Genomic DNA, 21,645 nt, shown 5'->3' with positions numbered 1-21,645 from the left:
CTTTCTGTACTTTACCTAAATGTATCTATATATACCTACATACATGCAAACATACATATATAGTGAATTACTCCCAATTTTCTGTTTAAGATATAGTTTTTGAATATGTATCACGTATGTGTATGTGTGTATATTAAGTAGTTTACATCTGCATCAGTAAGTTTAATTTGTGAAAATGATATAGTTCATGAAACCATGATTAAATACTTCAGATATAATTAATGAATGACACAACTATTTGAATTGTCATGCTATTCAACAGTCATTAAATTTGGGAAATCTAGTTTCATCAGATATTCTGTCCAATGAAGAATGCTGCCTTCATGACAATGTCTTACATTTGTTCTTGGGTATGCTTTAGGATTTGGTATATCTGAATTATCAACAATATTTTTAAACCTTAAATGTGATGCCTAGAACTCTGCCAAAATAAAATATTCAACAAGATGTTCTATCTTCAACTAAAGTCATGTAATAGTTATAAAAGATTAATTCACTGCTGAACTGTGCTTAATGAAAAAGTGAAAGTAAGCACTACAATACAAAATTACAAAATCAAGTTTTAGAACATTGTATTTTTGGTCTCCAAGAGGATGTATTTACAGAATGTATACATAGATCACTTTTCATATAAATATATATCATGTGTGTTTATATCTATATCTTTATATCATCTATTTATGTAATTGTGATCTGGTCATATGATTTCATAAGTATAGAAGTTTTCAATGGGGACTTTATGTGTGTGTAAATATGTGTGTATATGAACATATTTGTACACATCATGCCTATTTGTATATACATATATGAATACATTGCACACACAATGCCTATTTACACATGTATTTGTACACATACTACTTATTCATATAGGCATATGAATAATGTCTATGCATATTTGAGTAGACATATAATTTTATAACTACCCTCACTAATGCAAACTCTAGTATATCTATGTTTTCTAAGACCAATGGATTCTTTCTGTAAGTTTTTCTTGAAGATATCCAGTAATCTGGAGGCCCTCCTTGAGTTCTTCAAGTATTTTGCTATCATAACATTTGGATTAAATATTTTCAGCATTCTGATATCACTATCCCACTTCTTTTTCCATTCCTACATAGTTTCTTCCCTTTCCATAAGCAGGTTGTTGACAATGTGCTGTAGCTTCCTTACTCTAAATGTCAATCTTTTGGTTTCTTCTTATGCGACATGTGATTCTGATTTTTTTTTTGGAATCATAATGTCCCATAATCTGCAGCCATGGGTTATCATCGGAAGATGATTAGTGTTAAAAAAAAAAAAAGATGAACTTTTATGGCAGGGCTCAACATAGGACTATTGAAAATCCTGTCCAATTTCTCAAATGATACCCAGTCCAATCTTGTCTTATTATTCAATTCTGAACTTTTTTCCTTGACCATCTTCAGTGCATGCTTGTGACATCCATAATAATGGACAAGACTGCCCATCATAGTACATGTCATAATGTTGGTAATATGTTTTCCTCATCTATTTTTAATGCAGACTGCTATATGGAGCTCTTTTGCATGACCATGAATCTTCAATGAGGAGATTCTGTTTTATTCATGTTACAACAACAACAACATTGTTAATATGATATAATATTAGATTATAATAAACTAGTATATCATGTTTTAAAGTTTTCAATATGTTTTACATATATTATCTCAGGTGATCCTGTAACAATCCTAGGAGACAGGCATTGTTTTTATTTTCTCATTTTATAGATGAGGAAACTGAGTCTGAAAATATTCATCGACTTCTCCAGGGTCACACAGCTAATAATTATCTGAGTAAAGTCTAGTGTACTAGGCAGTCTAGGCAACATCTCAGATTTGATGTAATTAGTAACAACAGAATCGCAAAAAAACCTCACCTTCATAGACAATCTGTTTTTTTTTTATTTGTGCTTTAGACAGAACATCCTTCCTTGTACTAGCAAATTTTTTTTAAATGTTGCTACTATGATTGGCCAACTGAGTTTCAAATCACACTTTTTGTAAGCATTATTTCTTCCTTTCCTTAATTTTTATTCTTTTTTAAATTTGGTATTGATTTTGACCTATACTTCACCTGATCAGTGATATCTTTGCACAGTTAACTGATCCTGAATGGACCTGCTGGTAGCATGTCATTTCCTGTCTATTAAAATGTAGCTAATTTTCTCTTTTGGTGGTAGAGTCCTGTACTTGCCATGTCAAGCAGTTTCTGATTTATAGGAGTTAGTCTATTGAGTAGTCTCAAAACTTTGTTCTCCTTCACTTTTTTCCTGATTATATTTTAATGTGTTTTTGCTCTCTTCCCCTGGATATGCTGGAACCAGCTTGAAAGAGTTTAGAAGAACCAATTGTTAGATTTTCAGTCTTAGCATTTATACCTTGGAAATAAATGGTACAAATCAGTGTTTGATGTATTACTTTATTGATTGTCTACACATGTTGTTCGTCCTTCCTTCTTGAAGAGAACCAATGGCATCATGAGTATGATGTCTTGACTTGCTCATGAATTGGATTTAAGTGTGGCACAGCTACAAAGTCATCAGCCTCACTCTCTCCTCCAGTCATCAGAGTCCAGTGTCAAGCCAAAGGTCAAGTTGTCTGGTGATGGCCTAGGATGCAGTGGATGACCTTTAAGAAAGCAATGGAGGAAATGTTAGTACTTCAGTTTTGTTTTGTTTTCCAGAGAGTCAATTCTTAAACATTTACACCATCCAATGTATAGCTTTAGACTGAAGTCACCAAGTATCAAATAATAAGTTGGCCTAGTTTGGAAGACTTTGTCAAGTTCTTTAGAGAATTTCTCTCTTTCTCTATTCCCTGCAACAGATTTTGGCACATAAGCTACCATTATCTTCTTAGTAGGCTTTTTGCTTAGGTCTGTCATGAGCACTGTAAGGGAATATGACTGAATATCCCATGGAATGGCTTATTATTGCCTTTGAAGAAACTTTGAACCCTAAGTCACTAATTCCTTTCTGAGAGAAAACCAAAAAACAGTTAGCTGTGCTAATTACCTTCAACTTGTTTATGTATCACCAATCAATGTATAGTGAGAATGTCAACATGTTTGTTTCCATTCTGTAAGTAATGATCCAACTTTTAGCACATTAGAATATCCAACATTAAGAATATCCAACATTAAATTAATACTTATCAATGATGTAAAAGGTATGAAGCCTTAGGTTATTCTGTCCCCTTTTATTCCACTCTACCAGCATCACTGTAGAAATAAACTATATAGTCCTGAGTGCCATTTTGTGTGGTTATATCATGTGTTTCCATGGTCAAATAAATCATAACAGTGGCCAGTCTTCTGGTGATGAACACCTGTGTACTTCGACTAGTTCCTAAACATCAAATACAATCTGTTCCTGGGTCCGTACTCTAGCCTTTCCAGTTTGGCAGAAACTACTAGGCATTTTGCTCTTTTGACATAGCCTTGAAAAGCCTAGAGCACTTTGGCAAACTACATCTTGAAGTTTAAATCTGACCTGTTGCCTATTTTTGTAAGGCCTAGGAACTAAGGATATTTTTTTTACATTTGTTTGTAAAAATGTACAAAAACAGGTAGCAGACTAGATTTGGCTGTGGGCAATCATTTATTGACCCTTGCTGTTCACCATGTCCCTGATAAAAATGTAAATGAGGACTTTTGTGAAGGAATCAGTCTCTTGAAGATGTGACATAATGAGTACACAATGTATACATCTTTTACTAAAGCTATTTTTGGATAACCTGGTTATTGGCACACTATCTCAATTAACATTCAGATATTGGATGTGGGATATCAGCTTTTTTTCTGATTAAATTAAAAGCCATGAAATTGAATTTAAAAAACAGTTAGAGCTTTGTCACCTGTAAACAGTATGTTACTGTTAAATGAAAACCAAACAAGTGTAAGAATTTCAGCTTCCTTAGAGATATTAGGATAGTAATGCCTTGAGGGAGAAATATATAAACAAATGATTAATAAATATTACTTAATGATCATTCTTAACCAGAGTTTGCAGTTGGTTTACTTATCTTCCTCATCCTGTACTTAATATTAGATAAAACCAATACATAACTTGGACTTTTTTGCTTTTTATGAAACTCAGAGGAGAAAGAATTTGATTTAGCATCATTTGTCCTATTATTGGTCCTCCACAGTTTTACTTATTTTACCATCTCAGCTTTACCTCTGCCTCCTCTCCTATATTGAGTTGTTCCAGATGAATTATGCTATTTAGCATCATTTAAAATGCTTTATTCTCTCCCACATCCATGATTTTGCTTATGATCTTCCTTATAACACACAGTTTACAGAATCTCTGAATTGGAAGGGACCACAAGAGCCATCTGCTCCAAGCTGAATCTGAACCAAAATACCATCTACAATACTTCCGAAAGTGGTTATAATGACTTTACTTAATGGCCTCCAATGAGAGGTAATCTACTACCTCTAAGCTAGTCCATTTAACTTTCAGATAAATCTAATTATTATAAAGTTTTTTTTCCCTAAAAACTAACACAAATTTGTCTCATTACAACTTCTACCATTTGCTCCTATTTTATCATCTGGAACCAAGCAAATCAAGCCTAATACAGATTCCACTGGACAATTTTTTCAAATGACAGCTATCATTTTCCCATTCAAAACATTTACTTCTTCAAGCTAAATGTCCTTAGTTCCTTTAGATAGAACTTGTGTGGCATGATCTCACCACCCTGTTGGCCCATATGTAGATACTCCCCAGCTTTTAACAACCTTCCTAAAATGTAGTACCCAGAACTGAGCTCAATACTTCAAATACATTACCAGAACAGAGTAGAGCAGCCCTGTTACTTACATGCCATAGACATTAAGCCTGTCTTGATGTAGTTTAATAAAATTAAATATGCATTTATGAATGTGTTACATGATAGGTACTTTCCTCAGTGTTGCAGATACAAAGACAAAAAACAAAAGAGTGCTTGTCTACAAGAAGACTGCCTTTCTCCTAAGGAAAATAGTAAATACAACAAATATGTAAAGTGAACACAAAGTAATTTTCTGGAAGAGGAGAACACTAATAATTGGAAGTATAAATAGGGGCCTGATATAGGAGATGATATTTGCCTGAGCCTAAGATCTCATTATCTTAAATGGCAAATATACCATGTTACTGACTCATTGATTTCACAGTCCACTACACATATCCAGCTTTTTCAGACAAGAAAACAACTACCCAACCATTCTTCTCCCATCATATTCTTATGGAGTCTCTTATCTGTCAGTTCCAGCTTTGTATATTATCACAACTTTAGATAACCATTTTATCTATGCATTTGTTTGACTATTAGTAAAAATGTTATGTAGTATAGAGCCAAGTACACAGATTCCTCTGCAGCTGTACTAGAAATCTTTCTCCAAATTAACACTGAACCATTAATGAGCACTCATTCAATCTGGTTTATTAGTAAATTTGAAATGCACCTAACTGAACTGTGCCACGGACTATGTCAATGTTTTACAAAAGCGTATTCACAGCATTCCTTAAATCTAGTTTAGTAACCCTGTCCAAAAAGAGAAAAGGAAAAGAGGTCAGTGTGGCACAACCTTTTAAAAAATAAAATATTCTGTGATTGAAACCTTAAGTGACTGCTGAATGAAACATTTTGCCCTGGTAGTTCCATGCTTCTCAGCCATGAAAAGAAAAGTATGTTTTGTTATCTTTAAGGCAAAGCCAACATTGATTTTTTAGGCACTCAGAGTTCAACTTCCTCTTAGTGATCTTTTCAGCTCCATTGCTATAGTCATTCTGTGTCTTATATTCCTTTTATTTTGTTATTTTATTCTACCTTCATTAGTTCATAAAGATTACCCTTGTTTTTCAGAATTCCTAGTATTCCTTAATTCTTACTGCCCAATAATATTCCATTATATTCACCTATAATAATTTTAAAGCCATTCCCCAGTCATTGAGCATCCACTGTATTTCTAATTGTTTAAATATTGGACTTTTGGATCTACCTTTGTCCTCTTTGTAATACGTGCTTGATAGTTCTATCTTTGGATCAAACAGTATGAACAGTTTTATCACTCTTCTTCCATAATTCCAAATTTAAAATCAGAATAACTAGAACAAATGAACAGTTCTGCCAAAAGTGCATTATTATACATCTCTTCCCATAGCTCAACTAACATTCAACGTTCCCATTTTTTGTTTATCCATAGTAAAGCCTCAGAAATGTTTTAATTTGTATTTTTCTTATTGTTAGATATTTTAAATAGATTTCAAATAATCATTTACAGTGTGTAATTCTTCTTTTGGAAATTGTCGAAGTTCTTTAAATATATAGGTACTGGGAACTGGCTCTTCTTCATGTATTTGTGTCAATCCTCTATGCATCCTGGATATCAGATTTTTAAATGAAAATTGTAAAAATATTTCCTCGTTTGAAAATTCATTGTCTTATGGTTTTCATTTAATTTATTAGTGAATTTTTTTAAAAAAAATTTCTTTAAATTGGCTATTGTATCTTTTTTTTATCTCTGCCCCTCTCAACAGAATGTTTCTTCTAATCGCTTTTGTGCCTCTTCCCAATTCTCTATTCTTTTTCAAATTCAATGAACTTTTATATTCAGGCAACATATCTAATTTAAGTTTACTATGCTAAAAGATATAAAATGTTAGTCTTGACTTCATTTCTGCCAAAATACTTTTCCTTTTTTTCCCCAGGCAGTTATTTAAAAGGGAATGTATGTTATTGGGTTTATCAAACTTCAGACTACTATTTTTAATTGATTCTGTTTCTTGCTTATGTAGTCTGATCTACTTTTCCATTTTTTAAACCAACATAACATATTGTAATGACTACTGCTTTATAATACATTTTGAAGTCTATAAATACTTTGCCAATTTCATTCAAATTTTTCCTGTTAATTCTTCTTGGCCTTTCATTGCACCAATTGAATGTTGACTTTCTTTTTCCTTCTATAAAGTATCCATTTAGTAATTTGATTCACACATGTCAGATCTACAAATTAATTCAGATAGTATCATTTTTTCATTGTATTAGATCAATACCCATCTATATCTCTATTATTACATCTTCCTTGGGAATGGGCCCTCTTGAGAATTCTATGAGTGTCTTCTATGAGGATTTATAAAAATATTACATTGCAGTTTGAATATAACTCATACTACTTGAAGACCTATGTGTTTTGGTGGGTAAATAAAAGAGACATTTCATTCATATTGTAGTCATTTCTAATGTAATGTCTTTTTCTATCTCCCCTTTTTCATTTTTTGTTCTTGTTCTATAAATAAACATTAATTATTATTGTGTATTTATTTTGGTATGCTGCTAATTAGATGAAGCTGTTAATTCATTGGAATTTTCTAAGTAGATAGTAATGTCTTCTATAAAACAACCTTATTTTGTCTCATCTTTGCCAATGTTTCACTATTTGATTTTGATCTCTTGTTCTGTAGTGGATTTCCTAGTATATTCTGGGATTTCCAGAACTATATAAAAAAACTGGGGAAATAGAGCACTTTGTTTTATCCATTTATGTACTGCAAAAAAAAAAAATCTAGTATTTCCACAATGCAAAGAATGCTTGTTCTTAATATTAGGTTAATATTAGATACTCTACAGAATTTTGATTTTGATACTCTACAGAATTTTGATACTACAGAAGAAGCACTTCATCCTTGGTTTTTAGAGTTTTTAATATGAGTCCTTTATTCTGTTAAAAGATATTTTCTGTAACTCTTGAAACAATCATATTTTTGTTATTTATATGTTTGATTGTACTGTTTTCTTAATATTGAAGCATCCTAGAATCTCTGGTATGAATAAAAACTTTACAGGATGGTAGGACAGTAGGTGTAAAGATAGAAAGAACCTCAGAGGCCATCTACTATAACACTTTCATTTTATAGATTAAGAAACTGAGGTTGAGAGAGGTTAAGTGACTTCCACTGGATTACACACCATGTAAGTTTCAGAGTAAGGATTTGGAAACTGTGAAAGCTACATTGGAAAAGAAAAAAACAAGCCAAGGAAGCAAATTAACTACACTTTTTCTAATAAATTTGAATCAGTTTTTCATATATTTTAGAAAAGAGAACTTTATCTGAGAAATTTTTTCTGCTAAGATTTTTTCTCTATTGTTTCCCTTTTGAACTTATATTTAATTTATTCATTCAAAAACATTTTAATTTTTTGTGATAAAAATTATCCATTTTATCTTCTGTGATCTTTTCTAGTCCCTCCTATCCACAAATCTATTAGGTATTTTTCCTTATTTTTCACTGCTTTGATGATGAGACCTTCTATATTTAGATCATGTCCCTATTTGGAACTTACCTTTCTATAAGGTTAATTTAAGTCTAATATATTCCATACTACTATCCAATTTCCAATAGTTTTTGTCAAATAGTGAGTCATTATCCAAGTAGCTGGAGTTTGTATGTCTACTGAATACTAGGCTGATAGATTCATTTGCTTCTGTGTATTGTGTATCTAAACTTTTCCACTAATTGATCTCTGTAAGGACATGAATAGACATTTCTCAAGGAAAGAAGCACAGGCTATCTGTAGTCATGATAAATGATAAATGATATACATATATATGTATAAATATACATATGTATTCCAAATAACAACTAATTTGAAAATGCAAATTAAAGCAATTCTTAAATTTGAACACATACCCTTCAAATTACAAAAAAAAATGACAAAAAAAGGGAAATAATAAATGTTGGAAGGGTTATGGGAAAACAGGCACATCAATGTATTATTGGTGGATATGTAAATAGGTACAGACATTCTATAAACTAATTTGGTATTATACACAAAAAGTTACTAAATGGTACATACTCACTGGTCCAGCTATACTACTGCTAGGTTTGTGCTCAAAAGAAATCAAAGAAAAAGTAAAAGATCTTTTATTTACAAGAAAATTTATAGCAACAATTATGTTTTGGTGAAAAAAAAGACAACTGGAAGCTAAGAGGATGTCCATCAAATGAGGAAGGACTTAATAAACTACATAGATGAGATGGAATACTATTGTGTTGTAAGAAATGAGGAAATTGATGACTTTTAAAAAGACAAGCAAAGACTTACATAACTGATACATAGTGAAGTAAACAAAACCAGAAGAACAATTTATACTCTAACATCAATAGTATAAAAATGAACAACCATTTGACACTCAGAAGACATATGATCCTGTGGAAGTCACTTAACCTCTCAGCTTCAGTTTCTTAATCTATTAAATGAAAGGGCAAGAGTAGATGGCCTCTAAATCTATGATTTTACTTTCCCATAAGACCTTAATTCATACCTGACATGAAGGAATAGTTCACTATTAGGAAAACAGTATAATTAAACATATAAAGAGAATTTTCAATACTGAGCAAAAATTGGATTAATTCATTAACTACTAAATGTTAGGAAATGGATTCAGAGGTGCATGCAACACATCCCCTGGCCTCAAGAAGCTGAATGTATAATGGGGGAAATGAAATACATACATAATTTACTGTGAGGTATATATGAAAATAAAATACAATCAAGGGAAATATATGTTAAATATCTCACTTCAAGAGAAGTATAATATCTGGTTAAGCTGTCATAGGAGTTAGGAAGAGGAAGCAATTACTTCTTCCTGGAAGCATCAGACAAGGCTTTGTAGCAATGAAAATAGTAGTAATGATGATGATAATTATAGCTAATGTTTATATAGGGCCTTTATATTTGCAAATGTTTTACATCTGTTAACTTATTTGATCTTCACAACCACACTGTAGGCTACAGTATTTGAACTGGGTGTTGAAGAATGAGTAGGATTCTAACTGAGGGATTCAAGATGGTATTTGGTGACAATTTGAGGAGTAAAAGGCACAGGGGAAATAAAAAGCAAAAGATGCTTGGAGCATAAAGAAGTAGTCCAATTAGAAGGAGGGAAGGAAAAAAGGATTTATTAAGCATCTAATATATACTAGACACCATATTAAACACTTTACAAATATTGTCTCATTTGATTCTAGTATTTTAACTCATTCCCTTCAACTCATTGGTTGAGGTGGGGGAGTTACCATACTTCTTATTCCCCATTGCTACTCTGAGGTTCTTCCCCTACCTCCATTACTCCCTATCTTTTCCTCCTTTGAGGTTCATGTAGTTCATATCTACTACTCTCCCTCAAACACCCTAAACACTCACTTCCTCAGCCTACTCACCTCCCATGAGCAACTGCTCCACCCCACTTCAACCACACACAAAGATAGTCATAGCCTTGATCTTGTCATCACCCACAAACACACCAATCTCCATGTTCAAGAATTCCAAAATCCACTTATCTCACCATACTCCACTGGATTTCGAGTCTTCCCTTTGATTTCCCTTACCAAAACATGTTCTTTGTTTTCACCATGACTTTCAATCACTTGACCCCCTCAGTTCTCTCTCCCAGGTCATCATCCTTGAACTAGTCAGTTTTTCCTCTTTTCTCCATCTTGACTTTTTGGTGAAACAGTTCATCCTGTACATCATCCTCTTCTCTTGAGTCTCTAACCCTATCATCATATCTTTGATTGTATTTTGCCAAACCTCAGCCTTGGATCACTTCCATCATCTGCCACTTTTGTGCCTATACACATGCTGCTGAACAAAAGTGGAGAAAATCATGCAACTGTTCTGATTAGGTCCAGTAAAAATTTATACACAACTTCAACTGGGTCCTCACTGATGCTAAGAAATACTATTACACCTTCCTTATCAACTCACTATTTTTTTTTCTGCAGCTGTTCTTCTAAACCTTTTCATCCCTACTCAAACATACCATGCCTCCTCCTACCCCCTCCCTGTCAGTTGAGAATCTTTCTTCATATTTTACAGGAAAAAGAAAGACTATCTACCGAGAAAGCCTTTTTCTACCCTCTTCTTCATTTCATATCACTCATATGCCTTCTGCCACTATCTCCTTCTTCACCTGTATCTCACATGAGTTGGCCTTACTCAAGGCTACCCTTACAAAGGCTAATCCCTCTATCTGTACAAGTGATCCCATTCAATCCTATCTCCTACAACCAACTGCCCTCTCTATCACCAGATGGTGATAACTTATTTTCAATTTTTCCCTATCTACTAGTTGCTTCCCTAATGACTACAAACTTACCCATCCATCCTCATCCACTTAGAAGACAGCTAATGCAAAGTCTCAGAAAATAAAGTTTCATGTGCAAAGGACAGCAACTAAGTTACCATTGTTAGATCTTGGAGTGCATGTAGGGGAACAATGTATAAAAAGACTATGGAGTTAAGGAGGGAGCAGGTTATGAAGAGCCTTAAATGCAAAACAAAAGACTTTATTTGATTCTGATGGTAATACAGAGCAATGAACCTCTCTATTGCCCTTTGGGACTTTCTTAAATTTAATGCTTCTGAAAATGTTATACCATGACTCATTGCTCTATATTCATTGTTAACCACAATAAATATCATTGTTAAAAAGATGGGCTCTCATTCAAGATTGGGGTCAGCACTGTATAATTTCCTATGATTGTTCAGTTTTGGACCCAGTTCATTGTGTATTTGCAACAGATATTCACAATGAATCCATTATTTAAAAAATAAATATTGAATACCTATTGGATATGGAATGAGTAAACTCTGACAAGGAGAATGTAAACTTTCAAAATAAGCAGTCTGTTATTGATGACAAACTACTGTGAGCTTGCACCACTTTACTGAAGCCCTCAAACATATATAATAATTCAGCCCATTTAGTTAGTATTTTTTTAGCGGTTTGGCTTTCATAAAGGGAGAGAGAAGTTCAAAAAGTTATCTTTACATTAGTTAATGTAGAAAAACCAAATGATACCTATTTACCCATTCATTTAATAAAAGGAATTATTATTAATTTCATTTATGTACTCTGTAACATATTTCTTAAGAAAATATTTCTGTGCATATTTCTATATTTCTTAAGAAATATAGCTTACATATAAATTTTGACCTCTGAAATCTTGCTAGATATCTTGGGGTTTATGGGCTAAATTTGTTTTTTAAGGAACATGCCTTAAATCTGAATCACTCTGGTCCTCATTGATTGGTCAGTAATAGGTGCCAGCGTAAGCCTTACTGGGTTATTATTTAGGTTCTCGTGGCTCAGAGTGTGTATAAATAACACTTCCTTTGGTTTTGGCCAGGATCCCTGAGGGTCTTCACCTCCCAGATTGATTATTTTTGTTTTGTTTTGTTTTGGTTTTGACTGTATGAAAGAGGCCACTTTTTGCCTCATTTCTTACCTAGCCTTCATCATTGAATGGGCATTGCCTCAGTCAACCTGAGACCTGTTGTAAAGACCTTAGCTTAAAAAGGCCAAGGTCTCCCACTGCATCCAGGGCCATCTCTAGTCATCCTGATGTATATCTTGCTACTGGACCCAGGTGGCTCCAGAGGAGATAGTGAGGCTGGTGATTTTTCATAGCCCTCCCTCACTTAAATCCAATTTACTTGTAAATCACGCATCATCTTCCTGATATCATGGTCCTCTTTGAGAATAAAGGAAAACAACAAAAATCCCTAGCTCTAAGCATTAGTAGGCACATAATAAATGTTTATTGACTGACTATCTTCACAACAAACCTAGGGGTTTGGTATTATTATTAACCCCACTTTACAGCTGAAGAAATTGAGTCAGGCAGAGGTTAAATAACTTATCCAGGGTCACACAGCTAGTATATGTCTGACACTGTATTTGAACTTAAGTAATCCTGAAATTCTACCTACTGTTGCTACCTAGATGCCTATAGTATATGTACTAGAGAGTAATGGTTATAGGAGGATGGTTATAAACCATAGATACACCTGGTCCTCATTTGAATTCCTCTTATTATACCCTGGGATGATACTTAGCTTCCCTCAATGAAGAGGTTTTGATATTCTCTAATACAGAAATCTTTCCAATATATCTTCTCTAATTAGTCATTTTAGTGGTTTGTGGGCTTAAAATTTCATTTTTGTGTTCAATCATTCCATTGTGATAATTCTACCTACCTCCTACTCCCAGCAGATTGATATAAATGTTTTCTTTTTCTTTAGTTCAATTGCTGTTTAAATGTGAAAACTAAATGTTAAAAAGTGAATTATATTTGACTTGGTTAGAAATTCTAATTATCTAGTGTATGGGCCTACTGTCAGCCAACTGTGTAAGAGTTTATTTTCACTATTATCAGATGCTACAGGAAGTAAACAAGAAATCAATGTTATTACAACTCAAAAAACATAAAGACTGTGAAGAAAGACTATATTTTTTATAAAAACTATTTCTGGAAGATAAGTTTAAGAAGTCTGGTGACAAAACTTAATTTTAAACCTATTAATAAGCAGAAGAAAAACAAATGTTAATATTTATATATGTTCGCCTTTCTACTCATACTACCTTACATGATCCCTTTAGAGGCAATGAGTACAAACTTAAAAGATGCTCCAATATTCACACACACACACACACACACACACACACACACACACACACACTATGCCTTTCCAAATATAAAACTCATAGATTTAGATCTAGAGGGATCTTAGAAGACAATAGGTTAAATACTCTCATTTTACAGATGAGGAAATTGAGGCAAAGTGATTTTAGAGTCATACAACTGCTAACAATCTGAGGCAAGATTTGAGCTCAAGACTTTGTGTCTTCAAATCTAACATTGTACTATATTAATTTGTCTCTAAAATATTCTGAAATAAAAACAAATATTTTAATGTTAAAATTATGTTTTGTGATATTGACAAAACTGTAAATCTATAGTTATCAAGAGTAACAGTGATATTGTTCAGGCAGGCTTTTGATATTTGTTGCTTATTTGCCTTCTTTAATGAATAAAAGTAACTCAGAAATTGTATTAATATATCTATTGATTATGCTAGTTTGCAAATTTCGTAAAAATCAAGACACCAAGCACACATTTATATAAATGGTGAATAAGCCTATTTCTATTTCATACCACTAATAATTTCTCTTGTTTCTTAAACCTTCTTTAGCTAACGGTAAACAGAGCTGTAACTAAAGCAGGACAATCACAGGGCATTAGAATTGAGAGCATGCAGAAACAAAAAAAAAAACAAACAAAAAACAAAAAACCCCCAAAGAATTAATTTAAAATTTTTGTTCAATTTTAGTATATAACACAGTGTCTGACACACAGTCAGCACTTAATAGTTGAAATTCCTGTTGTTGTTGTTGTCATTGTTGTTGTTTTTAAGAATTTCTTGTGTTTTCCCTTTGTCATTGCTTTTACTGCTTTGACAGCATAGGAAGTAGTTAGGGAGAAAAAAAAGTCTCTACCATTTGCTTATAAATGTTGTTTCATGGCATACCCTAATGTTTCAAAAACATTTTCAAATTTTTATTTTTTTTAAAAAATTTGATATTTTGCATCTCATTTTTAAGGTTTTTACTTTTAAGTAAAATTCATTTGTTAATTAAAATTTAGTTATTATGCATTAGTTACTTTAATTTGATTGATGGATAAAATATGTTTTCATTAATAAAAAAGTAAAAGCCCTTCAGCGCACTTCTTAATATAAATGTGTGTGTTTGTTTGCTAGCTACGTGACCATGGATAAATGACCTCCCTGAGTTTCGGTTTCCTCATCTATAAAATTAGGATAATAATAGCTATGATTTTAATGAAGATATCTAGAAGAGAACTTATAGGTCATCTAGTAGAAATCAGATTCAAAAACTGAAGGCCAGAGAACTTAATTGCTTTGCTCCATGTGTAGTAAATACTAGAGCCAGGATATGAAGCTAAATTCAGTTCTCTATACTACACCCCACAAAATTGTTATTATTACTGTAAGATGCTGTAGAACAAAAAAGTTTAGGAAATGTACAAATTATTTCTATTGTGGTTTATTTTTTACAACTCTAAGTCTTTCACATCAAATAATATTACTTTTGGTTTTCTTTCTTTCAGGATTACAATGATGAAATTCGCCAGGAACAATTGCGTGAGTTATCTTATTTGAATGGCTCAGAGGACTCAAGTCGTGGAAGAGGTATTAGAGGAAGAGGAATCCGGGTACCTCCTACGGCTCCTACAAGGTATATTTGTTCATTCTGCAATCAAAAGAGAATTTAAAGACTGACACATACTCACTACATGACTCTGGACAAATCTCTATGACTAAAATTGCAGTCAGTAGTGTAGATTCCAGAGATGCTAGCAACCTGCATCAGGAGAGGGAGTTTCCTGACACAGGGTTTCCCTGTATAAATGAAATCACAAATCCAGTCTCAACCTCCCATCTATACATGCAGTGATGTTCCAATCTGTGTCAGGTTCAGGCTTCCCAATGAGACCTAGAAAAAAGATTCAGAAGTAATAGACTAAGGACACTCTTTGCAACTAGCAGATCACTTTCATCTCCAGGGATTCCACACCATATGGAAAGGTGAAAAAATTATTAAATGCATACTATATGTCAGTAAAAGGGCAGCTAGGTGATGTAGTGAATTAAGCACTGGGCTTGAAATTAGTAGCACTCATCTTCAAGAGCTCAAATCTTGCCTCAGACGCTTATTAGTTGTGTGATCCTGGGCAAGTCACTTAACCCTGCTTTCCTCGGTTTCCTTATCTGTAAAAAGAGCAAGAAAATGAAATGGCAAACCACTCTAGTATCTTTGCCAAGACAATCCCAAATGGAGTCATGAAGAGTTGAACATGACTGGAAAATGACTGAACAACAAATGAGCCAGACACTGGGCTACGCTCTGGGGATATAAAAGCAGGCCTCTATGAACTTGCATTTTACTCAGACATACTAAATATGTCCCCAAACTATGTGTGTCAATTCTGCTGTTGGATTTTTAAGCCCCTATTATGTACCTGGAACTTCAATAGGTATTAGGGGTTCAAAGACAAATAAGAAATAGTTTCTGCCCTCAACGACTTTATATATGGGCAGCGAGGTGGTGCAGTAGAGAGAATGCCAGGCCTGGGGTCAGGAAGACTCCTCTATCCGAGTTCAAATTCAGCCTCAGACTCTTATTAGCTGTGAGATCCTGGCAAGTCACTTAACCCTGTTTGCCTCAGTTCCTTATCTGTAAAATGAGCTGGAGAAGAAAATATCAAACCATTCCAGTATCTTTGCCAAGAAAACCCCAAAAGGGATCATGAAGAGTTGGACATGACTGAAAAATAACTCGGCATTCAACATATGCCAGACACTGTGCTAAGAGCTTTGCAAATATCTCATTTGATCCTCACAGTAATCCTGTCTTACAGATGCTACTATGATCCCCATTTTACAATTGAAGAAACCGAGACAGACAAAGACTAAGTGAATTGCCCAGGTTACACAGCTAATAAGTATCTGAGGCCAGATTCAAACTTAGTTCTTCCTGACTCAAGTCCTAGTACTCTATCCAGTGCACCATATAGCTAGCTAACATAACCACTGGAAATATGAGGGGAAGAATTCTTGCTATGCCATGCCTTATTGTGCTAGGAATGCCAGTTAAGATGTGGTAGTGGGAAGAACATTGAATTTTTTTGTATCTGAAACTGTTACTGAATCAATTTAGACTTAATACATATATTGACAGAAGCAGTTTCAGAAAGCCAGGAGAAATGCTCTTTTCATATATTGTTGCTGAAACCACTTAGAAATTCAGATATATTTCACATTGTAAAGTTATCAGCAATCAAGCAAATACTATTGATATTATAATATTGATATTAAACTACTGTGCTTGGGGGGTGGTATCCTGGTGTTCAGGGAAGAGTAGTACCTCTGTTGTAAGGACTGCCAAGCCCTTTGCATGACTGCTTTCTACTTTTGGTGTCCACTTGCTACCAACTCTCATTTGTGACTGCAAGAACCTGTAGCATGCTCAGTGGCCATATCTCAATAAACCATTCCACCAGATGTGCTCTACCAGCTTGAGGAGAACTGAGGAGCATTAAACCTGTCAGTGAGTTGGTGGTGTCTACCCCAAGCACGTGAAGACTTCCCCTGCTGGAATGCGTAGATGAGAATAATTTGTTCCAATGGCCATGAAGGAAGCTGAAGCAGGCATTGCGGAGCGCTTGGAGCTTGATTAGACATTGAAAAAACCACTACATTCTGGGACATTGCCAGTAGTCTTGACTTTTTTCTTGCCACTGGACTCCAATGACTTGAAGAGGGAGTGAGGCTGACAATTTCATGCAGCTCTGCATCACTTCAATCCAATATATGCATGAGTCAAAATACATCACCAATACTATTTTACAATTTTCACTTACCTCAAAGTCCTGTGTTTGTGGACAAGTAATAAAGCAGCAGATGTGAATACAGTGGGAGTTGTAGTCATTACCCTGAACACAGGTGGCACAGGCCATAGGATTGTCTTCTCACTGGATTGAAGGAGCAATGGGATTTAGCAGTCCCCTGCAAGTTTGAATAGCGTTTTTAAAGGACCACACTGCTTACCTGCTAGCATAAGGAAGGAGTTAGAAAAGGTGCCCTAAAAAGTGTCTGCTTCACCTAAGCAAACCCTGATTTATTTACTGAGGCATGTGAAGGTCCTACTCTGCAGATGAAACACAAAAAAAATGAACAAAAACTTTTGCAAAAATTATTCCACTCACCATTGGTACATGGAATGTTCTCATGCTTATGGACAACACGAAATCCAGTAGATCTGAAAGACAAAAGCTCTTGCTGTGAGAGAACTCAGCAAGTATTGTATTCAAATAGCAGCCCTGAGTGAAAGAAGACTGGCAAATGAAAGTCAGCTTACCAAAGTCAGAGTTGACAGGCTCATGACAATGCAATTACCACTTGGAGGAATGCACCATGCCACCATCATTAGTGTTGATGCTCCCACCCTGACAAACCATGATGAGGTCAAAGAAAGACCTAAAGACCTTCATCATCAGTGTGCCAAAGAGGATAATCTTGTAATTCTGAGTGACTTTAACACCAGAGTTGGTATAGATGATTAGACATGGCAGGGAGTTCTTGGGAGGAATAGTCAGAAACAGCAACAGAAGTGGTTACTTACTACTGAACACTTGTGTATCTCATGACCTTCTCATCACCAGCACTGTCTTTCATTTACCTAAAAGCAATAAAACTCCATGGATGCACTCTCATAGCAAATAATAGCATTTAGTAGACTATGTCACTATAAAAAAGAAGAGACAGGATGTGAGAATAACAAAAATGATGTGTGGTGCAGAGTGCTGGACTGATCATAGGCTTATCCTCTCTAAATTAAATATTCACATTCAACAAAAGCAGTGGCCCTGATGCAAGATGACTACCAGAAGACTTAATGTCAACTGATTAGAGTACTTCTCCCTATATCAATATTTGTTGCTAACTTGGAGAGAAAGATGAGCCAACACCCGGGTGGCAACATTGGAGCAGAAAAACAGCAGGCAGCTCACAAAGATTTGGTATACAGCATTGCATTTACTCTTCTGTGTCAGGACACTCACAAACATCAGGACTGATTTGACAAAAATGACAAGTGAAGTTCAGAAACTGTTAAAATGAAAAACAAGAATTCCACAGGACTTACCAAGCAGGATAGTTTATCTGTCTCTAAAAAGTCAGCATTTAACTCCATCAAAAATAAAGTGAAAGTTAAACTTGGAGAGATGTAGGACTCTTGGCTCAATAAAAAGGCAGATGTAATTCTGCCTTTATGTTTTATGTTGACAGTAACAATACAAAGCACTTTGTGATGCCCTAAAGGCTGTTTGTAGGTCAAGGACCTATACTACATCTCAAGTACTCAGCACTGATGGAGCCACATTGATTAGTGATAAAGGCATGATCCTGGAAAGATGGGCTGAATACTTCCATGGCATTCTCAAAAAACCAATGCTGAAGCCACTAACCATATACCTCAAGTCAAAGTCAGTTTTGAATGCAATTAGGCTAATCTTGTATGGAAAGTACCTGATTCTATTCTGACTGATATTTACAAGGCAGAGGACTCATTGCTCATACAAAAGCTAATTGAAATCTGGATTTTATGGCAAGAGGAGGCTATCCCCCAGGAGTTGAAGAATGTCTCTGCTGTCCATTGAAAATCACAGGAGTGTCTCTCTTTTATTCATTGCTGGCAAGATTCTTGCCAGAGTTCTCTTAACAGGCTAATTCTTCGCCTGGAAGATGGTCCTCTACCCAAAAGCCTGTGTGGCTTCATAAAGGAACAATCGATGTGGTGTTTGTTGCCTGACAACTCCAGGAAAAATGCCAGTAGTAGAAGATAGGTCTGTATGCAATGTTTTTTTGATCTGACCAAGGGCTTTGATACTGTCAGTTATGAGGTGTTGGGGAAGATCATGGCCAAATTTGGTTGTCCAGAGAAGTTCGTCAATATTGTACACCAGTTTCAACACAGTGTTCTTGCACAAACTCTGGATAATGGATGATGTTCCTGCACTTTACTAGTCATCAATGGAGTGAAGCAGGGATGTGTGCTTACTCCCATTCTTTTTAGCACGATGTTTTCAATGATGTTGTCAGACACTTTCAATGAAGACAAAAATGGCATCAAGGTCAGCTACCACAGTGATGGTAACTTATTTAATTTGAGAAGGCGACAAGCCAAGATAAAGATGTACAAAGAGTTGATGAATGACTTATTATTCACAAATGATTGTGCACTCAGTGCAGCCTCTGAGTATGGATTAATTCTCTGCCACTTGTGTTAATTTTGGGCTGAAAATCAATGCCAAGAAAACAAAAGTTCTCCACCAGCCAGCACTGCACCATCCATATATAGAGCCATAAGTTACAGCAAATAGAGAATTTCTGAATTCTGTGGATAAGTTCACTTACATTGGCAGTATACTTTTCAGGGTTGTATACATAGATGATGAGGTTGATGCGTACATTGCGAGAGCTAGCTCAGTGTTTGGAAGTCTCCAAAGGAAATTGTGGGAGAAAAGAAGTATTTCTGCTTCTATGCTTTACTGCTTAGAAACAGAATGTGAATTTTTTCAATACTGTACTTTTGTGGCTCATTGAAAATGTTAAATCAGCATACGAAATGCATATCACTATGTCACTGATGCTCTTTAATGTAAATAGCAAGTACGGATTGGAGTGAATTACATAATTACTTTGAAATGAGTGAATTTATTTTCTCTCTGAATCTGTCATAATTCTAAAGTTTAGTGAGCAATATCTCATTGAGCTTTTATTTTAAAATATTTTCCTGAACAATAATTTCTTTCCAAGCATTTTTTGTTTGCTTGTTTGCCACATAATTGTGTAGCATCTATTCATCTGCCAACAAGAAAAGGGACTTGAAGTTAAATATTTTGAAGAAAATTTCATTAAAGAAAAGGAAAACAGCATATTAATATTCTGTCACAATTGACTTAGAGTGATCCAGGGTCTCAGAATTTCACAATGTCTATTTTCCAAGTTAATTTTCAGCCCTTATGTAAGGAGCAATTTTGTAGGAAGTCCTTTCCTTTGCTCAAGTAAGGTGTGCCACATGTGCACTGGAAGGTATTTTTTTTTCTTCCCTGGTTTGGTACAATACTGTCCTCTTTCATCAGCTGGTGTTTTTCCTAGCAAGTATGTCTTAGAAATAAATATTAAAACTTTACTTTCAAGACTTTCAGTGCCAAGATGGTGCAGTGAGGAAGGAACCCTATGAAACCCTCCCAAAGAAAACCACCTCAGAGTGATCCGGTAGCATGGAAGCAACTTACTAGCCTGGCAGGAAAAGTTTGTCTCACTGTAGTGGGAAAGGAGCCTGTCTAAGAGCAGCAGCAGCAGCCAGCTGAACAGCAGAAGGCCTGCAGCAAGGTTGCAAGCCTGGGGCAATCCACCAGCAAGGCAACCAGCTAGGCAAATGAGCAATCTGTGCAGTACAGCAAGGCTCCACCAGTCACTTCACTCCCAGCTCAAGTCACCAGCAAGGCCTTGACCCCATTGCTGATCAGTAGTGAAGCCCCACCCCATGACTGGCCAACAATGAGACCCCACCATTGGGGCCTGCCAGCAGAGAGCTCTGTTTCCATAGCAACAGCAGCAAGGCCTGCCACTGGGGCAGATCAGCAAGAAGATTTCTCCTCCAGGGTCTTCTAGCAGAGAGTCCCTGTTTCCATAGCAACCAAGCAGCAGGGTATCACCCCTGGGGCAGTCTACTAACAAGATTCCTTCTCCAGGACCAGCCACCAGAAAGACAGTGTTACAATAGCAGTGCAGCAGAAAGGCCCACCCATGGGGCCGGCCAGCAGCCAAACCCAACGTCCAGGGGAAGCCAACAGGGAGGCCCCAACCCCCAGTACATGCAAGAAGGTTAGCCTACCCTCCAGTGAAAGCAAACAGTTATGTCTTGAAGCCCAGTGAAAGCCAACAATAAAACCCTGAGCACCAGCACAAAAAGCTTGGAGCAGTGCAGGATCAGAGCCCAAATGTCACATAAAAATGCTAAATCACACACACACACACACACACACACACACACAAAGGGAGGGGGAGGAAAAATGAACAAAAAAGAAGAAATTTGCTATAGAAAGTTATTATGGTGACAGGAAGGAGCAAACAGTAAACTTAGAAGAGGACAATAGTGTCAAAATAAATGGCTACATATGAAGCCTCAAAGAAA

General features: G+C 35.3%; 1 protein-coding gene across 1 annotated transcript in view; it reads left to right on the top strand.

Annotated features, from left to right (window-relative positions):
- Positions 1–21,645, top strand: part of KHDRBS2 (KH RNA binding domain containing, signal transduction associated 2) — a 762,937-nt gene that overhangs the window by 517,624 nt on the left and 223,668 nt on the right. Inside the window, exon 5 of the mRNA XM_027852957.1 lies at positions 14,993–15,120. Coding sequence (XP_027708758.1) covers positions 14,993–15,120 — 128 coding nt within the window. The remainder of the gene's footprint in view (positions 1–14,992; positions 15,121–21,645) is intronic.

The sequence above is a fragment of the Vombatus ursinus genome, unplaced genomic scaffold (genome assembly GCF_900497805.2).
Source record: "Vombatus ursinus unplaced genomic scaffold, bare-nosed wombat genome assembly UNPS02009835.1, whole genome shotgun sequence".
NCBI classification, from domain to species: Eukaryota; Metazoa; Chordata; class Mammalia; order Diprotodontia; family Vombatidae; genus Vombatus; species Vombatus ursinus.
Note: the sequence above shows the minus strand (reverse complement) of the source record. Positions and strands in the feature narration are given on the sequence as shown.